General features: G+C 34.5%; 2 protein-coding genes across 7 annotated transcripts in view; one reads left to right on the top strand and one right to left on the bottom strand.

The window, feature by feature from the left end:
• Positions 1-763: 763 nt before the first annotated feature.
• Positions 764-9,752, bottom strand: LOC132748492 (uncharacterized). Its single transcript, XM_060738130.1, has 2 exons — positions 9,663-9,752; positions 764-4,013 (listed from the first exon to the last, which is right to left on the bottom strand). The coding sequence occupies exon 2, from the start codon at positions 3,831-3,833 to the stop codon at positions 2,388-2,390; it is 1,446 nt and encodes a 481-aa protein (XP_060594113.1). The 5' UTR covers positions 3,834-4,013; positions 9,663-9,752; the 3' UTR covers positions 764-2,387.
• A 231-nt stretch (positions 9,753-9,983) lies between these two features.
• Positions 9,984-18,412, top strand: part of LOC132748491 (membrane-associated protein Hem-like) — a 59,469-nt gene continuing 51,040 nt past the window's right edge. For 5 of the 6 annotated variants that reach the window (XM_060738128.1, XM_060738127.1, XM_060738125.1 and 2 more), the window contains exon 1: positions 9,984-10,178. In XM_060738128.1, the coding sequence (XP_060594111.1) occupies positions 10,074-10,178 (105 nt within the window). In that variant the 5' untranslated portion in view covers positions 9,984-10,073. The remainder of the gene's footprint in view (positions 10,179-18,412) is intronic. The other variant, XM_060738129.1, reaches the window with a different exon arrangement.

The following is an 18,412-nucleotide window of genomic DNA, read 5'->3' as shown; positions in this document are numbered from 1 at the left end:
GCAACCAGAGTTCTGCATGGAATTAAATTCTTTGAACAATTTTTAAAGGTGACCACCAAAGGAACATTCCTGTGAAGTTTGGATGAAATTGGCTTAGTGGTTTATGAGGAGATGTCATTTAAAGTAAAAGTTTACGGACGGACGACGGACGGACGGACGTTCTCACAGGACAGTAATTATGTGGCTACTCTATTGTTCTCTCTATTGTTCTCTCTATTGTTCTTTTTAGCCACGCAAAAGAAAATAGCCACATAAAAGCATTACGGAATGAATGACATCAAAGAGAACCTATTGTCCCTCTAGCCACATAATTACTCTCCTGTGAGTGCGACGGACGGACGGACGCCGGACGGACGCCGGACGAAAAGCGATCACAAAAGCTCACCCTGTCACTTTGTGACAGGTGAGCTAAAAAAACAAGTTTTCAATTATCACCATTGTAGAAAGTTTTGTTGTAGTTGAAATACAAAAACAAGCAATGTACAATATATCTATGTGTTATGTGCAATATAAATGATAAATACCGTAATGAAGAAACAAAATAAATAAGCATAAATTTTGTAATAACAGCAGATGGAAAAATTTATATTATCTTGACCTTGATCCTGGTGAGGTGGGGTTCCCTAAACCAACCCAAATGATGTGTTCATATTCCAAGGTTTTTTTTTAAATATCTCACTTTTAACTCTACTTATCAACCTGAAACTAATTTTCTATATTTAGTGACCTTAATCCTACAGGGCTCAAAAGCAAGTCAATGCAAGGCTTTCAATTAGAAATGCTACACAACAATTTGAATAAAAATATCTCATTCATAAATTTAGTTACTGATCCAAAACCATTTTCTACTTTTAGTAACATTGACCTTGACCCTAGATGGCACAAAAAGCTACCCTTAGTGCAGTCTAAACATAAGCTTGATTCAATCTTAACATAAGCTTGATTCAAACAAAGTTTCATTGAAATATCTCATTCCAAACTCTAGTTATTGGCCAGAAACTTTTCTTTTTAGTAACAATAACCTAGACCTTAATATTGAGCTCTAAAAGCAATCTCAAATCTCAATGAGAGCTTTACAAAAGCTTTCTATACACCAATTTAAGTTTCACTGAAACAGCTCTTTCAAAACTCTAGTTATTAACCTGAAAATGATTTTTTTTCTATTTTAGTAACAGTGACCTTGGCCCTAAGGGGCCCAATAGCAATACCAAGCAAAATTTTCCAATACATTTGTAAGTTTACTATACACCAGATTTTATTGAAATATCTCATTGCAAACTCTTAATAACTGACCTGAATCAGATTTTCTATTTTTAGTAACAATGACCTTGACCTTATGGGGTAAAAGCAATAACAAGTAAGGTCTTCATTAAAGCTTGCTTATCAGCAAGTTTCATTAAAATGTCTCATTACAAAATCTAGTTATTGATCTGAAACTGATATTCCATTTTTAGGAACAGTTACCTTGACCTGAGATGCCCAAAACCCACCCCAATCTAGGCCTTTATAAAAGCTTGCTTTACACCAAGTTTCATTTACATAATCTCAATCCAAACTAAAAGCTATTGACCGGAAACAAATTTTCTATTTTTAGTAACAGTGACCTTGAGCTTGACCCTAGGGGGCCCAAAAACAATCATGTGCAATGAATTTACGTAAGCTTGCTTTAAACCAAGTTAAATTGAAATATTTAATTCCGTACTCTGGATAATAACTGTAAACAGATTTTCTATTTTTAGTGACAGTGACCTTGACTTTACTGGACCAAAAAGAAGGCAGATGAGCTGGCAGGCTTGCATCTAACAAAATGGTTTCTGTTCGTTAGGTTAAATGTAGTAGTTGTGATAAATAGGATATTACACTATATATTACATATATGGAAAAAAAAACAAAGGGCCATAATTATGTCAAAACTTATCCAATCACTAATCTGCTAAATTATGTGCCAGGGCACTTGAAGACAAAGCTTTTGTTAAAGTTTGGTCAAAATCCCTTGAGAAATTAGAAGGAGTTGGGCACAGAAGAAATGGTTCACTATATATCCCTTCTAAGGGAAAAAAACAAAGGGCCATCATTAGGTCAAAACTTATAGAATCACAAAACCCAGGGCACTTGTAAAAGTTTTGTCAAAATCGCTTGAGAAAATGTACAAGATGTTGCACACAGAAGAAATTGCTCATTATATATTCTATATATAAGGAAAAATACACAAAGGGTCATAATAAAGTCAAAAACATCAAAAGCTCAGCTTGAGCACATTTTGCTCAAGTTAGCAAACAAAAATGCTTTCTTTCTGTTGTTCTCCATTTACAAAGTAATTACTTCTATCATATACCATTTACAAACTCATATGTTAATGCCAAAAGGCACATACAAAATTATTTCTACTAATATTTCACTTTTAGGGTCATACCCTTCCCTTTAAGTTCAAATGTGATATTTTCTGGTTTTAATGTCACATCTCCAATGATGTCTTTTACCTGAACAAACATATCCCCAAGGGTACAGCCTTCTATAACAGCTGATTTGCCAGACACCTTGGTGTTACCATTATCTATAATTTCAATATTTCTATGAATTGAACCATCTACACAATCAAACTGAACACCGAGTTGAAAAATATTCCCCTCCTGAGCACTACAGGTTCCTTGTTCTTTATTTGTGTCCAGGCTTATTGGAAATTCTTCCTTTACACAAGCACCAGTATTTATTACTAAATTTTCATTTGAAATTGTACCAGTTGCAATTTCCTCATTTGTACCAAGGTTTAACGGCAATATATTACTTGAAACTGCTCTTTTTGCTTGTTTTTCATCAGAGTGTGTGTCGTGTTTTTCAGCCACCTTCCCAGGCATTGCTTTGTTTAAGGTTTGGTTGCAAGAATTTCCATCTTTGGACCTCTGTGCCATGTGGAACTTCTTCATATGCTGTCGCAAGTATGCCCTTCTCTTAAAAGATCTTGGACAAATTTCACAAAAATGTTTGTTTATTACTAGTCCATCTGCATCTTTCTCATTTAGTTTTGCATCAACAGGATAAATTGAAGTACCTTCCACATTACTCTCCTGTTGTTTCAGGTGTGGATGCTTAACTTTAATGTGACGTCTCAAATATAAAGATTTTTTAAAAGATGATTGGCAAATAGCACATTTAGCTCTTTTAGTTTCAACAGTAGAGTTACAACTAATGGTAATACCATCATTTGGATTTTCCATTGAACCTGATGTGTCCATCATAATATCCTGTTGAGTATCTGATATTGTAGATTTGAAATCTACATCAGTGTGGGTATTATCAACTTGATATTTCTCATTTGTTGTACCTTCTTCTTCTAGATCAGTATGGTCAACCTCAATAGTATCATGAAATTTAGCCTCATCAAAAGATACTGTTACATTTAATGGATTGGCAACCTTTTTACCTCCGTGTACTTTTTTAAGATGCCTATTTAGATAAGGCTTTTTCTTAAATGATGCTCCACACAAATCACACACCTTTTGCACTACTCCTTCCTTAAATTCCAAGGGTTGAAGAAAAACAGTGTTCGTATCTGCATTAACAGAGGTTGCATGCATTGTAATATCAGAGGGTAAAATATTATTTGCCTTTGTTTTATCAGGAAAATCATTTACCAACATCTCAGGAGGTAAATCGTTGGCTGCATTATCATGGGATTCATTCCCTGCCATCTCAGGTGCTAAAACAAGATTTGCACTTGTATTAACACGGGGTTCAATGTCCTCTGTCACAGCTTGTAAAGCAATGTCTGTACCTGTGTTAACAGGGGCTATATCTAGCATCACCTCGGTTAAATCTTGGACTTGGCAATCCATATGGTTTGGTTTTTTTTAATCGTCCTTTTATAATTCTTGATTTATAATAATTAACATCTATTATTTACTTTCTAATGTAATAAATGTTGCATTTTATCAAACTTGTAATATGATGATATCCCCACTGACTTTTGAGTTTTTCTTAAAACTGTACAGTCCTATTTCTTTCTTGGCACTATCCTGAAAAAGAATAAATATCTATTATATCTCATGTTTGAATATTAAAAAATATTTTAGCTCAAAATCTTCATGCATATTTTGTAGTAACATTGTAAGTATACTTGATTCAAAGCATCTATCAGACAAGAACACACCCTCGAATTTTTATTTTTTCATGTTTGGTAGACTTTATTTGGTGCTTAGATATGTGGTTTGAAGTTTTTTTTTATCTATTTCAACCTCTGGCAGCCAATTTATACAGCAAACCTGAACAATTTTAGAAATTTTAGTACAGGACTGCACAAGGACTGATCATTTCTATAGAGGTTTATCAAAACCTATTGATGATTCAGGACACAATGTCATGTAGCACTTTCTTCTATTTTTAGCTCCAACAGACATCTTCTTCAGCATACCGGAACCATATGACCAATTATCATAGACAACTATCCAAGGACCATTCCTATTTAGTTTCATCAAACTCTACCCAATAGTAAAGGAGATGTCATTTAAAGGTTTTTTTCTATTTTTATCTCTGGCCGCCAACTTGTTCAACAGACAGGATCCATGTAAGCATTTTTGGAGGGTACCATCCAAGGATCATTCCTCATAGTTTAATCAATGTTAATGTAGGTGTTAAGGAGATATCATTTAAGTAAAAATGTTAATGTCAGACAACAGACACTGGATGACGTACACAGGGGTATAAAAATTGCTCATCTTGAGCATATTCATTATTGTGTTCAGGTGAGCTAAAAAACCTCAGTGGAATAATCAAAGGGAGACAATCAAAAAATCAAGTAAACAGTTATATAGTTCTTGAACCAGTGCCCCAGCTTGCATTTCCTCTATCTGGTCTTGATCACTGTGTGATGTATCAATAAAATGCTTTCAATACTTCTCGAGTTATTTCCTGGACAATTCAAGAACAAAGTTATGTGAAGTAATGGTTCTTTGACTAACCAGAAGAGAAATACATGTAATAAATGATAGCAAATGAGTATTATCTACCAAGATACCCACAGGTTGATAATTTAATGATTAGTCAAATAGAGTTTAACTATGGCATAGAAAAACTGATAATTTCAGATGCTGTATCCTTGTGGTATAATTGTCTACTGGGATCAGGGAATCAGGGTATGTAAGCCATATTTTGCCCATTATAAAAAGTACTGAATAAATCCAGGGTGACATTTTATCTGTTGAAGAAGTTATTATTAAAAGATCTAAATGAAAATTATTTGAAAGAAAGTTTTACTAAACATCTTCTAGCGGTCAGAAACTTTTAGGTAGTTTATGTTCGTAATAAGTTTTTTATGTATCCATCTTTGGCACATCAACAGATTATACATAGTTTTATCAAGGTATGCTTCACTTCATGGCATGTTCGATGAATGGATACGAGCATGTCAGATTCCTGGCACGATTATTGGTGGACTTTCCCCACAGGTCTGTCTTCAGCATTTATGTCATGTCATAGTATATAAACGGGTACACTGAAGACCTTAAGCTAAGTGGAAACCATCTTTATTTATCTGAACTTCATTCCAGGAATGTCCTAGTAATTTGGACGTTAAAAACTTAAGTATTTGTAAACGGTCCAAAAATTCCTGTCCAAAAGGGCAAACAAGTAATGAAACTAAACTGTACTAAAGTTAATGATGTACTTTTGAAGTATACTCGGTTCCTATGATATCACGGGTTCTATGATATCACGGTATTTACATTTTCTGTGACTGCTAATAAAAGCAACACACGATGATGCTAATATCTTTTCAACTGGCACACCCAATTCATTTTCATCAGCCAATAAATTCAACTTTGTAAATAATGAATGTATTCGTGACAAATTTTTTTTTTTTTATAAATCGTCATATTTTACTACTATTTTCCTTATAAGTTTTTACACAGTCAATTAAAATCAGTTATAATCACATATTATACTGACATATCATCTGTTCATATAGTTTCAATTTACGTCAACTGTTGGAAGTTTTTAACACCTTCACTTGAAAATATTTTGACCTATCTATCCTTCGATCCATACTTGCATTTTTGGGGACTACCGTGATACCATAGTATGATAGTAGCCTCCTCTGACATTACCCCAGGGTTTTACATCTCTCTGATATTTTAGGGGTCCAGTGGATGCACAGCCTAGACTAGAACTCCGCGAGTCGGAGGTGTCGCCTTGTGAACAATATAGTTTTTGTGAAATGGCCAGGACAAAAATGAAATACGAAAACTAACAAAGGGCAATAGCTCAAAAACTAATAAGTGCAGAGCAGCAGTTTCTATGCAACGCACTTCTTATCAATAAGATCTATCATTCTATGAAGTTTCAAGTCCATATCTTTTATAATTTATGAGAAATGGCCTGGACAAAAATAAAATATGAAAATATATAAAGGGTAATAACTCTAAAATAAGAAATGCAGAGTACCGGTTCTTGTACACTGCACTTTTTCTTAATGAGATCTATCATCCTAAGAAGTTTCATGTCTATAGCTTTCATACTTGAGGAGAAATGACCTGGTTAAAATAAAGTACGAAAATTAACAAAGGGCAATAACTCAAAAAATAAGAAATGCAGAGTACCGGTTCTTGTGCACTGCACTTCTTCTTAATGAGATCTATCATCCTATGAAGTTTCAAGTCCATAGCTTATATACTTTCGGAGAAATGGCCCGGACAAAAATAAAGTATGAAAATTAACAAAGGGCAATAACTCAAAAAATAAGAAATGCAGAGTACCTGTTCCTGTGCACTGCACTTCTTCTTAATTAGATCTATCATCCTATGAAGTTTCAAGTCCATAACTGTTATACATTAGGAGAAATGGCCCGGACAAAAATAAAGTATGAAAATTAACAAAGGGAAATAACTCAAAAATTAGGAAATGCAGAGTACCGATTCTTGTGCACTGCACTTCTTCTTAATGAGATCTAGCATCATATGAAGTTTCATGTCCATAGCTTTTATAGTTGAAGAGAAATGGTCCGGACAAAATTAAAGTATGAAAATTTACAAAGGGCAATAACTCAAAAATTAAAAAGCGCAGAGTACCGGTCCTTGTGCACTGCACTTCGTGTTATTGAAAGAAGCATGCATACCAAGTTTGAAGTCAATCCAACTAGAAGTGACTGAGTTATGCTCTGGACAAGCTTTAGGCTGGCGCCCATCATGACTAGTATTTTTCAGCAATCATTGTTAACTGGTGAAATTCCTCTGGACTGGAAACAAGCTAATGTAGTTCCTATCTTCAAGAAAGGTGATTGATCAAAACCTGAAAACTACCGCCCAGTCTCTTTGACAGTCGTTGTATCAAAAATTCTTGAACATATAGTTGTGTCACAAATTATGAATCATCTTGATTCTCAAAGTATTCTACATGAAAATCAGCACGGATTCCGCTCGAAAAGATCTTGTGAATCTCAACTATTAATGACAAATGATGACATTGCAAAATCACTTAATTCCGGTACACAAGTGGATATGGCAATTTTAGACTTTTCTAAAGCATTTGATAAAGTTTCTCATAGACGTTTATCACACAAACTAGAGTATTACGGTATTTCCGGTAATACTAGGCGTTGGATTGATTCCTTTTTATCTAATGGAATACAACAAGTAGTAGTGACAATGCATCATCTGATATAGCCTCTGTAACATCTGGTGTGCCGCAAGGAACAGTCCTCGGACCAACACTCTTTTTAATCTATACAAATGACATCGCAGATAATATTACATCAGGTATACGTTTATTCGCTGACGATTGTGTGTTATATCGGCCGATAAGTAACCAAAGTGACAACTTAGCTCTCCAGGAAGATCTTAGTAAACTTGAAAATTGGTCGGACATTTGGCAAATGGAATTTAATGTTAAAAAATGCGCCATTATGCAATTTTCATCTTCTCCACACAGAAAGAAATATGACTACAAAATGAAAGGCGAAAGCTTGGAAATAGTCAACCAGCATCCATATTTAGGGGTTGAATTCAGTGATAATTTGAAATTCAACGACCATAATATTAACAACATCACAAAAAAGGCAGCAAGTACACTTGGTTTTCTAAAGAGGAACTTAAGATACTGTCCTCCCAAAGTAAAAGAAAAGGCTTACATTAGCTTGGTCAGACCTAAACTGGAATACGCATCTCCAATATGGAATCCTTTACAAAAGACTCAAGTTAAGCAGATAGAACAGATACAAAGAAACGCAGCAAGATGGGTATTGAATAGACCGTATAACCCACACAATCCTTCTAGTGTAACTGAACTAATAAATAAATTACAATGGCCCAGTCTTCAACAACGTAGAGTTTGGGCAGATGTGACTCTCATGTATAAAGTAGTTAACTACTTAATAGCTGTACCAGTATCGTACCACCCCACTATTGCCACAGTTCGTTCAACCCGAAGAAGTCATAGTATGAAATTCATCCCAATCCAATCTAGAATCAACGTTTATCAACACTCATTTTTCCCAAGAACTGTTAATACCTGGAATATTATAACCGGATTCTTGTGTTACTTCTGAGAGCCTGGAGGCGTTTAAATCTTCCATCCAGCTCGTTCCAGTCGTACCATCATATGTTTAAATGGTCAACATCTTGTAAAGTGTAAATACATGTTGGTCAAATGACTTTTTAAGGGTGTAGTGTGGAACATCAGTTTGTCAATGGGACAGTTGTGATACAATTGTGTAAAATAGTTTTAAAAATTTATGTCGGAACACGCCACTCTACACCGATGTACAGTCTTCACCTCCTCGACGTCGATGTCTACTTCGTGGATTTTGTCGAGAAAACCCGTTGAAGTTGAAGTTGAAGTAGGGGACGCCGACACCGCCGACAAAAGTAATCCCTATATGTCCCCTTTTCAAGGCGACACAAAAAGTAGGGGGCCATGCAGGCCTAAATTTTAATTTAAGAAATAAAGATATTTCCTTTAAACTTAGTTTGTTTATTGAGAATAATATTAGACATAAACAGAAAAAAAATATTTGGCTTCTGTCACTTTTGTGAGATTTATTTCCCTTTTTTCATGTTTTTATAACACATAATTTTTGAAGTCCTTAAAAAGTATGTTACATATGCAAAGTGTAAACAAAATAGGTTAAATAACTTCTTTATGCTCTAATTCATTGCGACAACACCTGTCAGCATACATTTCATTCAGTTTTCAGAGAAAATTTCGAAGTATAATGTTCAGTGTCAAAGAATTGTCAAAATATAAATGCCAGAAACAGAATATTTAATCCAAATATATAGAATAAAGGTATTGGCGCAATAATCTAGAGCAAAATGAAGTTGTTGGACACATTTCTACTTAGAATTTTACATTACAATATAATTTTTATGAACTTCAAATATTTTGTTTCTAAAAAATGGGAAAAAGGGAAATAATTCTAAGGAAATAAAAGATAACCAAAATATTTTTATTTTGATTTGTATCATATATCAATGCTTAATAAACAAAACAAGTGAAAAAGAAACATATTAATTATTTTTTAGAAATATGAGATTTTTATATCTAAGCCCCACCAGCCTAGCCTGTTGAACTTAAATCATTCACTAAAATAGTTAACAATTTTATTTTTTCAGTCAAAAACATGTACAGTAAGATGAAAGGCTTTAAATATATAATATATAAATGCCACTTATTACCCTATTAAATAATACTGACTGCAGAATGATCCGAGCATGTTCTTATTTTTATCTGCAAATGGCGAATTCATATCAAAGGGAGATAACAACATGCCATGTATTTTTCATAAGATGCCTATATTCTTTTTTTTTTTTTTTTTAGAAATTATTGTTAAAAGATCCAAATACAATCATGTTTTGATATTAAAATATATCTTTGCTCAAAATCTTCATGCGTATTTTGTAATAAAGTATACTTTATTCGAAGCATCTATCGGACAGGAACAAAATTTACCTCTAGATGACAACGCTTTTTATTCAATTAGTAAGAATATTAGTACAGAGCCTCGACTTGATTGCGGAAGTACAATGGCTTGCAAATAGATGTAGAATATTTACATTTTTAGAAACTTTGTCATATAAAGTGTAATCATGTCGCGATCAATGATACCAAGCCAGCAGAAGTTGGCTGAGAAACTAACAATACTAAATGATCGTGGACAGGGAATGCTGACGCGGATTTACAACATTAAAAAGGTGGAAATTAGTTTAATGATTATCTTGTCACTTGTATTTTTTCAATAACTGCTTATTTATTTACTGAAAAAGTAAATATGATCAACATCTGAAAAAATATAAACATTTGTTGAACTCAGCACATATCTTTGAACATGTATTTGAAAGGATTACTGGAGGTTACGTACCACGGAGGTTACGTACCAGGGAGGATACGTACCAGGAGGTTACGTACCATTTTTGGAGGTTACGTACCACTTATATATTTTGGAGGATACGTAACATATATATAATAAATATATAAAATACAAATAATATAGAGCATAACAATTATAAAAAATAGAACTTTAATATTACTTTTTAAAAATGCTGATCGACCTCCATCATCAGCATGGTGCTCACCGTCATTGATATTTCGGCCCTTATCCATGTATATCTGCAGGCGAGTGGGTCCGATGCTTACTGTGTGGAGGTCGATTGCTTCCAGCTCCTCTCCTTTCGTCTCGGCCACAGCAAGCTAGCGAACAGAACCCTCGCACACCTACTTCAATAGGAAACAGCCATGTATGCCAGCCTCTCTGTCTACATTGGTTAAGTAGCTCTGTATACTTTGCTTTCTTCCTCTCGTAGGCCTCTTCACATCTTGTTTCCCAAGGTACTTTAACTCGATCATGATGAGTTTCTTTCCTTTTTCAGACCACAATACAATATCTGGTCTTAAGTTGGTCTGGACAATACTTGGGAAAACAAGCTTCTTGCCAAGATCCACCTCCATGTTCCAACCTGTTGCGCCATCTAGAATTGATGGTTGGTGTGGCACCCTGTGTCTTGGCAGTTTCACCCGGTTTCACAAAGTTGATGCCACAAAGCTTGGGGTTACTCCTGCGTTCCTATATCTATGTAATAGAAAGAGCACCGAAACACGAGGCTATCTGATTTGTACGAGGGGGCGTAGCCCCCGAGTATTAATCAGATTGCCGAGTGTTTTGGTGTTCTTTCTCTTTTGTATCATAGTCAAACATAAAAGCACGTTCCCTGTTGTCACAATATGAAACCCCGGCAAAAATGAACCAATGAACGAACCTCTGAATATGACATTTCTGTCGCTTTCCCTTTCTCTGCCGTCACAATATGTAAACCCCAGCAAAAATGAGCCAATCAGTGGGCATGCTCTGGAGTGCGGGTAACTAATACCCGCACTCCAGTTAACGCACTGTGCATGTATATGTATACGATTTAACCCTGACACATTTTCAACAGAAAGGTCTCCAAACTATGATACAAGTATGATTATCACACATTCAGAAATGAGTAATCTAACAAATCACAAACAAATTGAACAATAAACCTGATAGTTTCACACCTTATCCCTTATTATCACTTTATTATATATTTCTATAGTGGTACGTAACCTCCAACAATGGTACATTTATGCAGTGGTACGTAACCTCCATGGTACGTTACTATGTAACCTCCAAATTCCTTTGAAAGGCGGTGGCTAACCGTACGAGAAAAGTGTCTGCATGCACAAATCGCTTGTTTACACCCTGACCGTGCAGGTCTAAATCCCAGATACCGTGACTGATTGTAAAACCGTTAAATATTGTGCCGATAACGACACAAAATAGGTTAGCAACTTATACATACCCGCAGTTACCGGAAATAAATAAATTTTGGATGGCCATTTCGGATACTCGAACAATAATTGCCAATTTAAACACGATAGCACTAATAATAGGAGAACTAACTAAATGAAAATGCATCTACTTACATGTAAGGCAGATTATCACTGCGTCATAGAAAAAGTGCATTGCCTTTTCCAATGCGTCATTCTTGATATTATTGCGTCAAAAACACAAGAAACGCAGAGAAGCGGAAACACTGTTATAATTTTTATATCATTAATTTTGAGCTATTCATGTACAAAAGTAGAAAGAAAAAATACCTTTTCAAAATAAATTAAACTAAAAATAAAATCCTAAACATGATGTTTAAATCCTTTTATTTCATGAAATTCCTTATACAGCCGATAAACAAATGGCTGTCACACCATGCTCTTAATCTGATTCTGATTGGCAAACTGACTGCAAGTGCAATAGTTTAATTGATTCAGACCATATTAAAAGTTTCAAATGAAAAATTTGGCCATGCACCTTCAGCATATAGAAACACATTTTTCCGTCCAAGAATTTGAAATCAATGTGTAAAGCACTTAACCAGTATGGCGAATAGGCAATTATAGTTTGCTTTTTCAACTTTGCATTTTATTATACCCCCGCACAACAAAAATGTAAGGGGGGTATACTGGAATCAGCTTGTCCGTCCGTCCGGCGGTTTTTTCCCAATAACTTAAGATTCCTCTGACCCTTAGTCTTCATATTTGGCATGGAGGTTAGTCATGATTAGTAGATGACCCCTATTGATTTTGAGGTCACCAGGTCAAAGGTCAAGGTCACAGGGGCCTTGACTTCAAAAAGCTTGTCCGCCCAATAACTTAAGATTCCTTTCACCTACAGTCGTGACTCGTCATATTTGGAATGGAGGTTAGTCATGATTAGTAGATGACCCCTATTGATTTTGAGGTCACCAGGTCAAAGTCACAGGGGCCTTGACTTCTAAAAGCTTGTCTGCCCAATAACTTAAGATTCCTTTGACCCACAGTCTTCATATTTGGCATGGAGGTTAGTCATGATTAGTAGATGACCCCTATTGACTTTGAGGTCACCAGGTCAAAGGTCAAGGTCACAGGGGCCTTGACTTCAAAAAGCTTGTCCGCCCTATAACTTAAGATTCCTTTGACCCACAGTCTTCATATTTGGCATGGAGGTTAGTCATGATTAGTAGATGACCCCTATAGATTTTGAGGTCACCATGTCAAAGGTCAAGGTCACAGGGGCCTTGACTTCAAAAAGCTTGTCCGCCCAATAACTTAAGATTCCTTTGACCCACAGTCTCCATATTTGTAATGGAGGTTAGTTATGATTAGTAGATGACCCCTATTGATTTTGAGGTCACCAGGTCAAAGGTCAAGGTCACAGGGACTTTGACTTCAAAAAGTTTGTCTGCCCAATAACTTTAGATTCCTTTGACCCACAGTCTTCATATCTGGCATGGAGGTTCAGGGCTCATCCTGGGGGGAAATTTTAGGGAGAAGTGACTTCCTCGCGAAAATTAGAGAGAAGGGAAACAACCCAATGTGTATGCATTAACATGCATGGCTATACATCCTTTAATTATAATATAAACACAATTAACATCATTTGTAATATTTCTCCAGTTTATTAATTAATAGTAGATTAATTAATAGTAGTATTAATTAAAAGTAGTAGATCTGGCAATGGCATCTTAATGTTTTTGAGCTGCAAATATGAATATAAAAAAATTATTTTTGATATCTATTGATCAGCTATTTATAAGCTTTCTCTAAATATGTGTTTATATATTTTCATGTGCATTTGTCGATAATAATGTGTAAGAAAAAATATGATGATAAAATCAATTTCATATTTTTTCTTTCCTCACTTTTATTAGAAGATGAAGTCCAGTCTGTGCGAAAGTCCGTCGGTCCTCGGTCCTGGCTGAATAAAAATCATGCGGTCCGAGAAAAATTCCTTTCCGTCAGTCCTCATGTCCGAATAAAATTTTTAAAAAGTCAAAAATATCAATGACATGATTGATAAAAAGTACCCGGTGATGCAAAGAATTTATTAAAGATGATATTGACCAACCTTAGATCTCAGCTCTGTCTTCAAAAAGTTTCATCAACAACGGTAAATTTTGCCGTAAATTACAGATTTGAAAATTTTGTTTTATGATGCCTATTGAAATAGCCGATGAGTAACAATCTTAAAATAATCAAAAAATATTTAATCTAATATAATCAAAATCAACAACAAGTAGAATTGTGAATGTTTCTGCAGGAAACAGACAAATTTTCAATTGTCACATATTTTCGCGATGCCGCTTTTTATCATTAAAAAATCGTAACTAAAATGAAACTTTGTTTTGTTAAAATGTGTGTAATAACACTTAAATGTAGTTTAAGAATTAAAATTACTAAATATATTGTTCACATTAGTTGAGATGGAGGTATTTACCAGTATATGTGTTTGTCACATACAATGAATATTTTCTGATGGGAGGGGGGTGTGTGGAGTGAATCTGGAAGAAAACAGCATAATGGTCTGATGGTGTAGGGTTTTTGAAATTATATTTCAAATCTTTTCAATCACTTTTATGGTTCAATGTATTCCATTTGGGACATACTACCATTTTCCTGAATAAAAAGCTTTTTCTGTGCTTGGGAGTCCAAGGACTCCTCTTTTTAAAAACCTAGTGAGAACCCTGCTTAAGTTATTTCAATTGGTCAGCATCTTCTTATGTTTCTATATTGATAGTCTCACTAATTTAAAGAAAGACAATCATTTTTACATTCAACCGAGTTATTATAAAATAATGCTTGAAATGTCTGGGCCGGAAAAATATCCTCCGGGCCGGAAATAAACCTAAGGGTCTCGGTCCTTGTGGCCTGAAAAAAAAATTGACTTTCGCATAGACTGAAGTCACCTTGGATATTGATTAATAAAATCTGTTCTATTCTGTTCTGGTAACAGAAATTTCTTTGAAAGTCCTGCATGTTGTAATGTCAGATTTATATGCATATAATTATGCTTATAAAACAATTTTCAAACATCAAAGAATATGTAAAATATGTACTGCAAACATTTGTGCACATTATATTTGATCACTAAAATTACATATATTCATTTCTTATTGAAAAATTTGACTGAGAAAATGTAGAAAATTAATTTCTAATTACCTCCCTTTATTTTCATGAAATGGTAAAATTCGGTAATATCTTTATAAATAATCTGCTTTTTAAAAAATTTAAAATATTGATAAATTCTTAATCTGAAGCGTCATATATCTTACGACATTAAAACAAATATGTATATTGAAGCAATAAGAACTCTTCTTCTTGACAAATTTTGTTGTTACATACGTTACATGATATACGACCGATATGTAGTTTAGCCGGGATGTCTTGCCCACGTGCGTACACTGTCAAATTTGGCATTTTCTACAAAGAGAACAATGCCAAACACCCCCACTGTCTACAACATACCAATCGCAAAATTTTTGCGAAATGGTTTTCTTAAATTTTCGCGTAGGTGTATCAGAATCAGTAACTTTCTTTTACTGCTAGGTTTGGGCATTTCGCCCTGTAGCCATGACCGTGAGCGACATAACAATTTTACCGTAAAAATTTGATGTTAACAGACTGAAATCATTCAAAAACTATGATTAAGTTTTTAATCCGGTCGCTGATCATTAATTGAAATTGATTATTTTTAATTGACTAACAGTTTTGTGATAGCCGTGAAAAATCCATTGCACATCGCCTTTACTCGGGTTAAAAACCCACCATCGAAGTGCATCGTGTATATCAATTAGGGAATATTGCACGTGTTTAGATAATCGGGGAAAAAACAATGTATAATTATCGCCAAATCCGGTATTAAAACTATCACACTATCCCGCAAAACTATCACACAATTATACCGTTTCGGGCCGGTGCTCTCATTATTTACTGTTTAGAGTAGGCGGTCTATCGCTTCGCTTACAGGTAGAAGGGTAGTATAAAGCGACGCTCTGATTGGTTAATGTTAATTAGCGGTCGTCATATGGGCGGATACAATCTCTGCTCTTTACATCGCTAAGTAATTACTATTTGGGAATTAAGATTTTATCGGCGATGTTGATTTTCTTTTTGATCAATAAAAAGAGGGGAAATTGGAAAAATACAGGGGGCAAATTTTTTCCCCCTAAATCCCCCTTTCCCGATGAGCCTGAGGTTTTTTCATGATTATAGTTTCCCCCCTTTATTGTTTTTAAAGGTCCCCAAGGTCAAAAAATAAGGGCCCACGGGGGTTTTTTACTTCAAAAAGTTTGTCCGCCCCTTTTAACTTAAAATTTCCTTTTGGGCCCACAGTCTTTTTTTTGGGAAATGGGGGTTAGTCATGATTAGTAGATGACCCTTATTGATTTTGAGGTCACCAGGTCAAAGGTCAAGGTCACAGGGCCTTGACTTCAAAAAGCTTGTCCGCCCCAATAACTTAAGATTCCTTTGACCAACAGCCTTCATATTTGGAATGGAGGTTAGTCATGATTAGTAGATGACCCCTATTGATTTTGAGGTCACCAGGTCAAGGTCACAGGGACTTTGACTTCAAAAAGTTTGTCTGCCCAATAACTTTAGATTCCTTTGACCCACGGTCTTCATATTTGGCATGGATGTTGATCATGATTAGTAGATGACCCCTTTTGATTTTTACGGTCACTGGATCAAAGGTCAAGGTCATAGGGACTTTGACTTCAAAAAGTTTGTCCACCATTAACTTAAGATTCCTTTGACCCACAGTCTTCATATTTAGCATGGATGTTGATCATGACTATAAGGTGACCCCTATTGATTTTGAGGTCACTGGGTCAAAGGTCAAGGTCACAGGGACCTTGACAAAAAAAGCTTTTCTTCTCAATTGCTAAAGAATGTCCTGTCCGCAATGTATTGATTTTGACATTTTCACATTTGAAACATGTAGAATACATAACTTAGCAATGCACTGGCTTAGTAACCTCAGATTTGGTAGGGAGGTTGTCCTTGAGCTCTAAATGGCCACTGTTGATTCTGACAAAGTGGTATGCGGGGGTATTCACGCCATGATAGTGGCAGTTCTAGTTTTAAATTGATAATTACACTGTTTGAGATTTTTTTAATGATTGAGCATGACTTGAAAGGCAACATATTAGACATTTGCCTTTTGGTTGCTATGTTTTTTTGAGCAATATCTATTAGACGACAAAGAGATATCTGACAAGACAATTTTTAACAGGTCCTGTCTTTTTCCATAGGTTTGACAGTAGGAAAAAAACTTTAATTATGGTTAAACTGTTCACCAGATTAATTAGGCATGTTTCATTTTTAACCATGTGAAAATTTCATTTCTCAATCTCATACTTCCTTAAAGTGAGTCCTATATCCTGTTTCTCATATTATCATATGGAGCAAAGGTCTTATAAGCTGGCAGTGTTGATCTTAACATTAGATTTCTGTGCAGTATTTTTTTTTTTTGCTCTAAGTCTATGCTTAGAAAAATAACCCTTTTAGACTGTGATTATAACCAAAGAAGACGTCATAACTGTATACAGTGTAAAGATTTTTTGTGTGTAAATACTGGCCTTAAACTTTTGGATGAACTTAATGTACTTTCTTGTATTAATATCTGAGATTTTGATTGGTTGCTGAAGACTGGAGGGTATGTGATGATTTTGTTATACACATCACTTCAAATCATAAGTGCCAGTCTTAATTCATTATTATGTCAAGCGTTTAGAACTTCAAGATGCATCATTATAGAGGAAATATTTGTATTTTATGACTCTATTATAGTATAAAACAAAAGTATAATTTTATCCTTAAAATTAAAGTTAAAACTTTTACATATTTTTCTGGATATTCTGAAAGGCAATCATTATGAGGCATAGATTTGCACACACTCCTAGTTTGAAATAATGATATATCTTAATCCTGAGAAGGTTGTCGTTAAAAAGTTCTGAGTTGGCCTGTTGAGAATTTGAGATTGTCATGTTTTGATTATATACAGTCATGTATTGTGAAGCGTGTGTTCTGACTTAGAGGGTCAAATGTATTTGAGACACAGTCATTATAATTGGCCTACAGTCACCTAATGACAACCCTGTATTTCTCATGACATAATGATTAATATATCATATATATCTTTTATTCTTAATTTTTATTCCAATTTTCAGCCAGATTCATTTATGGTTTGTAATAGTGGCAACCTTTAACTGAAAGCATGGTGTGTAGAAAATTTCATGAGGGATGTATCATGTACTAATTGTAGAATTTGGTCTAGAATTAGATGATAGAAATAAGGATCTTTAACTATATGTATAAGGGTTTATATGGATATTACTATTTTTTTATGGAAATTAAAATCTTTTTTATATTATTTGATACATGTAGCTCATTATGGCTTTAGAAATTTTAAACACAGTTAACTCATTTTATAAATGATCAAATAATAGAATCATGTTCGAGAGTATGATATTTAGTTATCAAATTTATAATTGCTAAGATAATTAGGTAATTCTAACATTCTAGGGTATCATTTTTATTTCCTTATATTATACATCTCAAGTGAAGATAATTCTATTATATTTTTTTAGGGTTT

This window comes from Ruditapes philippinarum, unplaced genomic scaffold (assembly GCF_026571515.1).
Source record: "Ruditapes philippinarum isolate M1 unplaced genomic scaffold, ASM2657151v2 ctg2437_1_1_1_1, whole genome shotgun sequence".
Lineage (NCBI taxonomy): Eukaryota > Metazoa > Mollusca > Bivalvia > Venerida > Veneridae > Ruditapes > Ruditapes philippinarum.
This window is presented reverse-complemented; position numbering and strand designations above follow the sequence as displayed.